This window comes from Symsagittifera roscoffensis, chromosome 3, assembly GCF_963678635.1.
Source record: "Symsagittifera roscoffensis chromosome 3, txSymRosc1.1, whole genome shotgun sequence".
Taxonomy (NCBI): Eukaryota; Metazoa; Xenacoelomorpha; order Acoela; family Convolutidae; genus Symsagittifera; species Symsagittifera roscoffensis.
Genome location: NC_087064.1, coordinates 42103860 through 42115655, shown reverse-complemented (window position 1 = coordinate 42115655; position 11796 = coordinate 42103860). Strand labels below are relative to the sequence as shown.

At 38.9% G+C, this 11796-nt stretch overlaps 1 protein-coding gene across 1 annotated transcript; it reads left to right on the top strand.

Annotated features, from left to right (window-relative positions):
- The first annotated feature begins 205 nt into the window (after positions 1-205).
- Positions 206-867, top strand: LOC134842599 (mitochondrial import inner membrane translocase subunit Tim17-A-like). The gene has a single exon (XM_063859016.1). The coding sequence runs from the start codon at positions 211-213 to the stop codon at positions 817-819; it is 609 nt and encodes a 202-aa protein (XP_063715086.1). The 5' UTR covers positions 206-210; the 3' UTR covers positions 820-867.
- The last annotated feature ends 10929 nt before the right edge of the window (positions 868-11796 follow it).

The following is an 11796-nucleotide window of genomic DNA, read 5'->3' as shown; positions in this document are numbered from 1 at the left end:
AATATAGCCACAGGAGCAATTGAAAGTCCATGGGGAAGCCTTTCCTCTGCAATATGTTCCCCCTTTTGCTAGTTGAAATTGAACTCTCCTCAGTTTTGCGAGAAAGATAAAAATGGTCATTATTTTAGCAATAAATTTATTATTCTAATGCTTTTCCTGTAATTTAAGTAATTGAAGAAAATTAATCGCTATCTTGTTGCAGATTAATCAATGGACGAATATACAAGAGAACCTTGTCCGTGGCGCATATTTGACGATGCAGGGGGTGCTTTCTGCATGGGTGCAATTGGCGGAGGACTATTCCACTTCGTCAAAGGTGTCCGCAATGCCCCCAAAGGAGTCGGAAATCGGCTCTTTGAAGGTGCAAACTACGTACGAGTGCGGGCGCCGATCACTGGAGGTGCTTTCGCTATGTGGGGCTTCACTTTTTCAAGTATAGACTGCAGCATGGTTGCAATTCGCCGCAAAGAAGATCCGTTCAACTCGATTTTCTCCGGTTTCGCGACTGGGTTCATTCTCGCGATTAGATCTGGTCTCCCGGCTGCACTGGGGCAGGGCGTGGTCGGAGGGATAATTTTGGGGCTGATAGAAGGCATGATGGTGTGGATGAACAAAATGGGAGACGCCCAATTCGAACCTGTGCATGTTTTGCAGCAAGAAGAACACATGAAGAAACAGCAGCAGCAGATGGAGGAGTTTGACAAGATGAATTTTACAGAGAGGTTGTCTCACTGGTGGAACCAGAAGGACAACCAGCCAGTTAACAGTGCATCAGTCAGTGGACCGATAAATTACGCCACAGCCAGTACAAGTCATTAAATGAAAACCACATCAAAAACAAAAAAAAATAATTTTACATTTAAAGCAGCACATTTTTTTTAAGTAGTATTTTGAGAACTTTCAAGCATAGTCTTGCTTACGAAAAGTCTATTTCGAGAAATGTCCAAGGCAATCGTTTTTGGTAGCTTATACAAGTTTTGCCTTTCAAATATATTCAATAATGACATTAACATATAGATCTAAAGTTCGAAGCTTCTTACATATGAATAGGGCCAATTCGTGTTTTCCCACTTTCATGTTTTTGTTCTCAACACCAAATATGTTGGCGAAGATTTGAATGCGGGTTTTTTTTTCACGCCAGTTCAGGTATCACAAAATATGTGGATTAGATCGAGTGATATAAAATCCGCAGTCGTGATTACTGGCATGAAATTTTCTTTCAAAGTGCAATATCGAGGAAAAGAGGTTTGAAGTTTTTGCTTCTTAGACTAAGTGGGAGCGAACTGTGGAAAAATTGCGGAACAATTCACTGAAACGGATTGAAAGTTTTGCATCGATTGTTTTATGAATGACGTCTGAGCCAAGCTAAATTGAACCGTATTTTTTTCAACGAGAATTTTGCTTCTCGTTGACATGCTCTGTCATTTTAGTGATCAGATATTTTCTTTTTCTTTTCAGAACAGCCTAATTATTTTAGGTAAGAATTGAGGTTTGTTACAGTTTGCCAAATTAAAACATACAGGTCAGATTGTATTCTGATCCGATATAGTTGGGAGGGAATAGTGGAGTTGTTGGGGGTTCTTGTTTCCATTTTAAATGTAACAGAAACAGGAATAGGCAAATGTAACGGTGACAGCCAATTATCTCACTTCCCTTCATACTGTTGTGGGTAACTAATGAAACATTTCTGCCTTTCCTGCTGCCCTTCTCCACAAGGCCTCCATACGTGATTTTAAATAATTGAACGAATATTAGAGTATCTAAAATAAATCAAATATCTTCTTCAAGACAATAGCTAAAGTTCAGAGTTGAGATATCGAAGAATTGTTACGCTAATGGGTTTTTCTATATGTATTAGGCTTCCTCTAGGTCTTTCCTAATCTTTTAATCTCGGATGGAATTAGAGTTTTAAAAAAGTGTCATGTGAACAATCCACTCCCTACCCTCCTTCCCCTTTGAATGATTTAGAAGGGAGAAACAAGCATTTTTCAGAAATTTATTTTGAGAATATCTTGAATTGACTCAATTAATATTTTTCTCTTACGAAAAGTTTTATGAACGTTAATTTAGTTGATTAGACTAACAGTCTGCAAATGCAATCCCATGTAGAAAATTTAGTTGCGCCGGCGTTTTTTCGAAATTCAGATTTTGTAGAGAGTCAGTTTTCAAAATTATGACTAGGGGAGAGTTCATTTGCGTGTTTGGTAAGGTGGGGTGTTCACACGGTCCTAAAAGAAACAGTAAATTTTTTGTCAACTTCAAAACGTGTTCACATGATTCTAAAAGACAAGCGTTTTTTGTTCTTGTGCAATTTTCCAACAGTCTGTTGGCTATGTTTTAAACAGCTACTTGAGATTAGTTACCGGTCACTCAATCAGCCACTTGAAGGCTTATACTTATGCTCTACTACTTGTTCGGGGCTCCTAACTTTCTTCATGTTCGAAACTTAATTCGCAGAAACTGCACGCGAGAAGGTCATTTGTTTCAACTTGCTTTGTTCATTAATCAATCCAATTTTTGGTCTCTTAAGGTGCTCAGTTGGCGTATAGGTAACGTTTGAAAATTGTCCGCCTCAGGTAGATATTTCCAATCCTGGTCGGACTTTTTTGAAAACTTATTTAGCATTCGGCTTAAATGGCTTAGACTTATGTTATATCGGCATGGTCACCTCATAATTGATTGTTTGAAACGATAAAGTAGATACTCATGCGTGTTTAGTTTCCTGCTGGGGGAATCAGTTTCCACTGCGTATCAATTTACATTATCTTTCTTTGATTTATTGTGATATTTTCCACTATTGTGTAGTAGATAAGATTTCGTTTTAAAGTGCCAATGAACGTAAAAGGTACACTTATATATATATAGGCAGTATTGATTTTTGTATTCCTAAAAGTCGCAGTGAGTCTCGAACAACTCTTAAAGGTTCCAGACAAGGCCGCCTTTTCGAGGTGGAACCAACACCAGCTGACAGTTGGTGCAAATTGCCGTTCAGCGGACCTCAAAACCCGCCGGACAACAAACCCTCCTTCGTGCACGAAGAGAGGTCCATCCCCAGTCCGTGTTTTTGTGGACGGAGCAGCACAGGCCAGCAACCCTGCTCCGTATTCTTCTCATCCGAGCTGGTATTGAAAGCAACCCGGGACCGCCTAAAAGGCAAAAGTGCTGCAACTGCGCCAAGCCCCTCAACAAGAAAGGAAGCGTCAAATGCTCATCTTGTCGGAAGCACGCGCACTTCCCATGCACACCCTTTACAGACAGTTCCGAAGTGGTGTCTGACTGGACATGCATCACCTGCACACCAGAAACTCCAGCATCTCCGGTCAACGCCAACACCCACGCGACACCCACGACACCCATGCCTACCCTGAACATCCTACAACTGAACTGCAACAGCATTGGGGGCAAAACACCGGAAATTGAAGCATACCTCAATGCACACGATATCAAACTCGCTGCTATACAAGAAACCAAACTCACTGCTAAAAGCAGAGACCCTAACTTTGGTTCGTACACAGTACTTCGTCAAGACAGACCAGCCAACAGAGAAGGAGGCGGCTTGGCCTTCCTCATCCACGAAGACATTGTGTACACCGCAATGCAACTACCACAAGATGGTACTATGGAGTGCATGGGTATCAAAGTAGACCACAATAACACCTCGTTCAGGGTCATAAACTACTACATCCCACCCACTAGCTCATGCCCCGAAGGCCCGTCTTAGAGTACGCATCACCAGTCTGGACTCCGATCGCTGCACAGACCCACGTAGAAACGCTGCAGAAAGTCCAAAACTCAGCCCTAAGAGTGGCCACAGGATGCACCACGATGACCGCTATCCAGCACCTGCACGACGAGACGAAAATCCTACCTGTCAGGCGGCATATCCGTATGAAAGCAGTCCAGCACCAGCTAGCCCATCATCTCGAAGGACACCCTGGCAACAGGCTGCTAGACCGACCGGAACCGCCCAGAAACATGAAGGAAACGCTCTTCAGCAGGTACGAGAGGTACATCACTGCACTCCTCGAAACATCCGATTCAGAAGAAGACGACGACACGCACGTTACCGAAGAGGACTACAGAGGGCTCCTCAAAAAATTGCACACAAATGAGGTCAAATACGCCCTAGACAACCGGGACAACAACAAAGTGCTCGACGAACCAGCCCCCAAACTGAGCAAGGATGAATTACGACTGCCGAGAGGTACCAGACGGACCCTTGCCCAGTTGCGGAGCGGTTACTCCCCATTCCTACAAAGCTACCTACACAGACTAGATGAATCAACCCCAGAAACATGCCCACAGTGCAACTCAGAAACCCACACAACGGGTCACCTATTCAGGTGCAGCGCAAACCCGACTACAATCACCCCCCACGCACTCTGGGAAAACCCGATCAAAGCAGCTGCTTTCCTGCAACTCGATACAGAAGAAGCCACAAATGAGGGACAAGAGGAGGGCCAAACTACGGGCACCTAGGCAACAACAACAACAACAATTCTTAAAGGGATATCTCAGGGAATGCTGAAGGGGGACAAAATTTCATCAAGCAGAGATAGGGAGCCAAAAGGCCTAGAAATGGCTCAATTAGATCAGAACAGAAAACAGTTCAAAAACGCTTGCCGAGAGACTACTCAATGTGAACAAGATTCGGAGAGAACTTGAAAAATGTTCCGAAGAAGACTCCGGATCTTAGCATAAAACTCAGCATGTTTTTTTACTTAAGCTCGTGGCCAAATTAATTTTGAACACTGTAAGGGACTATTTACCCTTGCGATAAAAAAATTGCTGCTTCAGGGTCCTTCAAAATTTCAAAAGCAGCGTCCTTCACCGTACACTATTCTTAAAAATGGGTATTGACAAATTGTGGAATCAAGCGACATAAAGAACAAATTGATTGCGCAATCCACTGACAAACAGTGGATTCCAGCGGTATTTCGCTTCAATTTACTTCAACTGCAAAAACGTATTTAAGTTCGGAATCCAAAACAAAGCATGACTTGTCTCCAAAATCCGCATTGTTGTTGGATTCCAAACTTTTGCTCGCTGGCTAATTTCAGTTATAGCTGGTCTTCAAAGGCTTTTCGAAATGTTTCGGAATCCAACGCGATTTATGTGGGTATCAGGGGAATTGTATGCGGAACCCAAACTACTACCAAAGTATTCGAGCTTGACATTTTCGCCCCAAAAACCCAGTCATTTCCGGCCAAAAAGCAGCCAGTTCTCCCCAAAGTCAATGCGCCTAATTAAACCTAATTAGCTTTAATTGATTCTGTGCGCACGCATTCGTGTTGACTCCAATCAAAATGACCAATGGAAAGTGCATATTGTATTCAATTCATAATAGTTTTGTTTTTTGAGGACAGATCTGCTGCAGTAAACAAATAAAATGAGGGCATATACAAGTAAAATATGTCTTTGTTGCTATCAGAAGCCTAATTTTTCTCAGATTAAAACATTCCCATCCCGCTGGAAAAAAGCTATCTCATTTTCATTTTGAGTCACTGAGAGCTGCTATCCTGAGGCTTTTACAAAGTGCAAAGCTCAGTTACCGATTATTTCGAGCGTCAGGGTGCCGGGGTTGCCTGCGCTTTGCAAATTTGCAAAAGTACGTCCCCCCCCCCCCCGTAAAGGCTTTGTTCTAATTTTCTCGGGAAAATAGTTTCAGGCAAAAAAAACTATTGTTCACACATTTACGCATTTGAGTTATGTATTGTTTACTGTACTCATAGAGTAATTTCAGATAAGGTACACTGTCTGCTCGTCACGCTATTTTATTTTCGGTCGGATAGATTCGTGCAACTTCTTAGTCTGATACCGATCTTAATCTTACTCTTATTTCTCCTAGTCTCAATAGATCTAGTGTAAACCGATTTACGCGAGTTAGTTCCATAATGAGAACAACTGTACTCTAAGTTTAATTCAAATTGTTCTGGTGTTGAAAGTACAGGTAGTTTCAACACTTTAAAAATAAATAGGTTGTTAGTTTTATGGAATATGATTGGTTAGTATTTAATATTTTATAGGGATAAAATATCATAATAATAACCAATTATAAATACTAGTTTAGATCTAGTTCCACCAATCCAAGGGTTTAGAGAGTTTTAGTTTTTGTTCTCTTATATTCATCTGCGATGGAGGATGGATGAAGTTCGTTTGTATGTCGCTAGCATCATTTCTGTTTCGTCCTTGGAGAAGGATGTCTTATCCGTCTGCTCCAGCAAGATGGAATCGTCGATATCAGTTTGTCATTCGACAACGACTGTGACCGCCAACGCTTGCTGTTGTTTCTGGAAGTCAATCTGATTCCAAAATGGTTTGTTCTGGTCGTTTGTTCTTGTTTTTTTTGGAGAACAGTGTTTCGGTCTCGTTTGGGAGTGGCGTGAAGTTTGAGCTTGGATTCAATGCCTGGTGACTTGGATCTGTACGTATACTTGAACATGGAGATGGCCATTGTTCTGTTGCATTGGATTTCCTTTTCTGCCATGCCAAATCGTACTCTAAATCCATTGAGTGTAGTGACTGTAGCCAGCATTTCAGGTTTTGCAATTCCGTAGTTGGAGTGTGATTGGGTTGTCAATTTCCTTGATGCTAGTCTTTGGGCTGTTTTTAATCTATATACTGCATTATATCATTTACATATATAGATCTTTGTTAATCCTATTTTTTGGTTCTGATCTTTATATAGTTTCGTTATTTTTAAGAGCTACTCACACTTGAGTAACTCTCGTCAAAAATCGTGTCGTGGGTTTCACAAAGCGTGGATGTAGCACGGTGGGTGAGGCTGGCTATAGAGCATGCTCAGGACGTCCTCTTCTGGTGGGTTAGGCCAGAAGTGAGGGTATAATTTCGTGCTCTTTTTGGAGGGTCATGTGGTTAGTGCTACTTATCAAGCCATTTTTTATTACTAGTGTTTTATTTTGTTGTCTTAGTTTTGTCTTTTCTTCAAAAATCAAATTGTTTGTTTTGGTTTTGTCTCTCGACTTTTTGGTGTTTTGTTCTTTTATCTTCAGACTTAAAAGTAGTCTTTAAAAGAATAATTTATCCTGTTCTAAGCTGGTATTATTCCAGTTTGACTACCGTGGGTTTTCTTTTCTTAGTCATGCTATTAGGTTGTGGTTTATGGTGATTAGTAAGCTTGCGTTGGTTAGTTTGGATTATTATAAAATTCCTTTCCAACCGGATTAAAGGAAAATTTGAAACATGTTAAATTTGTTTAAGTTGTTATCAGTGAAAGTTGAAACTCAAATTCATTATTTTAAACAATTCTTTGTGGGCGAGCAGTGCGAATTTGGATAAAACTTGTGGGCGAGAGTATATAAAGAAGCGTCTTGAAAAAGGTTAGTACTGCTATCTGCAATTTTTGAACAATTTGTATTAATTTACTACTTGAAAATTATAAATATTACTGCTTGATTTGGGGGTTAAAATTATTAAATTATTTTCAATTTAAGAATTTTTACTGCTTTGGGGAAAAGAATTTATATATTAATTTGCTGCTTTGTAAGGGATAATTTTATTGCTTCAATTATGGATAGGTTAAAAAAATGAATGATTTTGAAAAAGAGTTTCTGTTTTTTATTTTGCTTTTTTATTTCTAGATGATTGATGATTGTGCCTATAAAGAAAAAGTGAAAACATGGCATAATAATAGTTATTATTGTTTGAATTTATTGGTTAAACTTTGAATGCATATTACCTTAATTGTCGGTGAAGAAGCCATGGGGAAAAACAAACGTTTAGCTAACAAACGAATGATGTGTTTAGTTTGCAAAAGTGGCCAAAGCAATTCAAGTGCTTTAATGATGTTACGTTCTTCAGTGTGAGGTGATTGTTCATACGGCGTGTTCTGTATGAGGTTATATAATTTGTGGTTGTAGCTAGTGTTTTATATGAATTCTAGGATAGGAACTTCGACGGGCTGAAGGAATTCATGAGGGACAATTAGTGGGCGGGATTCGTCTACGTTTATGAGTTTGTTTAGTGGGCAGAAGATATACATCTGGGTGATAGGGTCATAATTTCGGAGGGTGCCTTGTAGGTTTGTGTCTTTAATACAATAGGCGAAGTTAAGGAAAAACGGTGATGTGTATTGAAATCTATGGTGAGGTTGTCGTGATGGTGTATTGTCAATGTAATACGTATGTGTTTGTTTAGTTCGTAACATGACTTCGTGTGAACAGTGCAAATCACGTTTTTGGGTGCGAGAAATTGAAAGGTTAGTGAAAAATGGTTGAATTTCTTAAAGTATGATTCATAAGCATTAGTAATATGTAGTGCTGCGCAGATGGCTTTGTCATATTTTTTATTTAAGATGTTGAGGGTGAAGGTGTATGAGGTTTTAATGAAAAATTTTTCGGTTAATTGAGGATTAGTGTATGGATCGCCAAGTAGACAAATGTCTTCATTTGGTCGGATGATATTGTGGTCGTAATAATCGATGGAGTAATTATTCGCTTTTGGTGCAGTGAATTTTGTTAGTGATTCTCTGTATCTTATTTGCGTGAATTGGTGTGGGGTTAGTGCTGTTGTTAGGAGGTAGAGTAAGGTGCTGCCTACTTCATTATTATGAGAGGTGTTATATAATGGTAATGTTAATGAGTTAGTAAAGTGGTAATAAGATGTCCATGAGAGTGTGGGATATAAGACATGCTCGTCGACATAATTGGGTTTTTCATCGTTGGGGTCGGAATGGAAATATGTATATTGTGGGAAAAAGGGTAGGCATATTTGTAGAAATTCTTTCGTATTAGTGTGAAGTGGATGATTTATATATGTAGTGGATGTTCCTGGGTTAGATTGGAATGGGGTATTTGGGAATTTTCTTTTGAAGGTTCGGTATGCGCGGTTGGTACTAGAGGATGGGGTTGATGGAGAAGTGGGTTTTGGAGGGTAAATAAGTTGAAGAGGGTTTGGAGTTGATGGGTTAGGTGATATTAGGGATCGTGAAAGTTGGTGAATAGTTAGTGTCTGAGGGTGTTGCATTTGTTGTTGTAGGGTTATGAAGTTATCTAGTTCATGTTAAATTTGTGTGTGATCTTGGTCGTTGTTATCTGATGATTCACTAAGTAGAGGGGAATATGTGGATGTGACATGTGAAATGGGAGAAGATGGGAAAAGAGGTTCAATTTTGACTTGGGAATGGATAGGTTGAAAGGGAGGTTGGGAAAATGTCAGTGGGCTGGGTTCGGAATTTGCAAATTCGTCGGGTGTTTCAATATCGGAGTTGTTGAATTGGGAGATGGTATTTTATTCTTTTGTGTTGGAATTAGTATCTGCTTCCATGCTGGGTGAAAATTTAGGATGAGGTGACTGAGGTGGGGGAAAGCAAAAAGTAGGATGATGGAGAGGTTGTTCTGAAGGTTGGCTGGGTGGGAAATTGATCGATGGAGGGATCCGATTTGGCGGCTCATCGTGGGCTAAAAAGATGGTTGTTCTGAGAACGAAATTTAGTGGTACGTGGTTGTTCTATAATTTGTTCGTATATGTCGTCTATATTTGGTTGTTGTGTTATTATATGTTGGATTGGGCTTTGTGGATAATTTGATCTTGGAGATATGAGATCTGATAAGGCAATATTTCTAAAATTTTGTGGTACTAATGATAAGGGATGGTTATGGTTGAGGTTTTGTAATTGTGGTACTGTGGGCGTTGTACTTGTGTCGTTTCGTGATTCGTCATATGCGTTTGGTGTTGTTGATAACTTTGCATTGTATTCTTTTATTTGAGCGTCTAAAAGAATTTTATTGATTGATGTTGAAAATTTTCCAAAAATCCTGCGAAAACTATGCGTGCTACGCTTGCTTGTTTGTTTACTTGTGTGTTGTGCGCATGTATCGTAGATTCTTTTTATGAGAGAAAAGAAATCCAAGAAAATGAAGCATTGCGTATAATATAGTCAATCTTTCTAAGATGTAACAGGGCCATCCTAGAAAGGCGAAAGTTCGTTTTTCAGATTTATAAATTTAAAAGTGTTAATTGATGATATATCTTATATCTTGTGGGTGTATTTTTCGCCATTTAGATTAATGTTATCTTTATGTCTTTAAAATATCCGCTATAATCTTGTGCGTATATGTCTGAAAAGCCTGCTGTTTCTGCAAGTTTGCGTAGTTTTTGATCTATAGATTGTCGTTGGATTGTGTCCCTTCTTGTGAGTAGTTCTTGAAGTTGCTGCGTTCGAATGTGATGTTGAATATCTGACTTAGAGTATATGCCGATTGATTGTAAATCAATGTTGGGATTTCGGGCAATAGCTCTAATGCTTTCTGGTGAAATTTTTTTGAGTGGTTGCATAAGTGTAGGGTTTGGTGTGAGAAGATAGTATTTATCTTAGTCAGGGTTTAATTGTACTACATTGCGGCTGTTTTCTGATCCACATGGGACTGCTGTATCCCAAAAATAACTTCTGAGGGAGAGTGTATCAACGAAATAAACTTTATTTTTGTAGAAAATTGGGATTCTCTTACAGCATCTTTTGTCTTCGAATACATATAAAAGTGATACATTTTTGGTAAAGGTGTAGTACCATAATATATTTCCTTCGTAGTCAATAAAATTTGATCTGTTTCCTGACAGTAAATATTCTGCATAAGGGATTTTTAGTACTGCTAGTGCAAGTGATTGTAAAATTTATGTGCGTTCAAGTTCGCATAATTGATGGCGTGTTTCAAGTTCTGTCACTGTCAAAGACATTTCTTGAAAAATTCTGCTTATTATGTAATCTAATTTCATGTCTAAGTGTATGTCATAGTGGATTGCACCAAACTGAGTGTTGTTCATAAGTGATAGTTCCTGTAACCGTGTACTGTCTGTGTCTTGTGGTCTTAGTTTTCCACCGATTCTTCCTGTATTCTTTGGAAATTTCTGGGACGTATGAGTTTTCGTCTATGGTTGAGTGAGATGTAGCCATTTGATGAATTATTAATTTTTCTGTGTTCATGTCGAAACCGTCTTCATATTCGACAAGATTTTCTGAATAATGTGTTTTGTAAAGTGGTTTGGTGTATTTACATGCTAGTTCAGTTTCTGGGTATATTTGGAAACGTGTCAATTTGTTTTCTATTTTGTTGATCCTAAATTTAAAATTACTATGTCTAATTTGGTCAGGGTTTACATCTTCAAACCGGGTTGATTCAATAAAATATTTTTAATGAAATTTTATCTTTCTAGCGTGTGTTTTTGCTACTTGAAATGTTGTACAAGTGTCTTCAGGGAACCAAACGATTGTTGCTTGTGTGCGTGTAGTAGTATCGCAATATCCTTGGTCGTTTTTACAAAGGAGTCTGATTCCTTGATAAATTATAGTGTCATTTTTTAAATCACGTGTTATTTGTACTTTTTCAAGTTGTATTTTCCAATCAAAAAACATTATTTCTTGGTATCCTTTATTTTTTGTATCTGCTTTACAATTTGAGGGGTTGTTTATTCCAATGTGTGGTATCCAATTTCTATGATGGAGATCATATGTTAATCTTCCATGTGCTCCGTGAAAGGGGTATTTGGTATCTAGTCTTATTTGACCTTGGTATCTTTCAAGTTCGGCTTGAAGTGCTGAGTCTGGAAAAACTTGAAAATTTACTATCTTTCTGTTTGTGCCTTTGTTTGATGTTATATTTAGTCTTTTAAGTTCATTTTTGCAATCTTCAGGGCTGAGGTGCAATAGTCTTTTGGTGTTTTTTTGGTAGAAACATTCATGGTCTAATCTGTTTTTATTTCCGTTTGAAACTTGTGAACAGTGTGCTTGGCGGTTTACTGGTTCTAATGGTTCGGACAATCGTGCATGTCTTTCTTCAA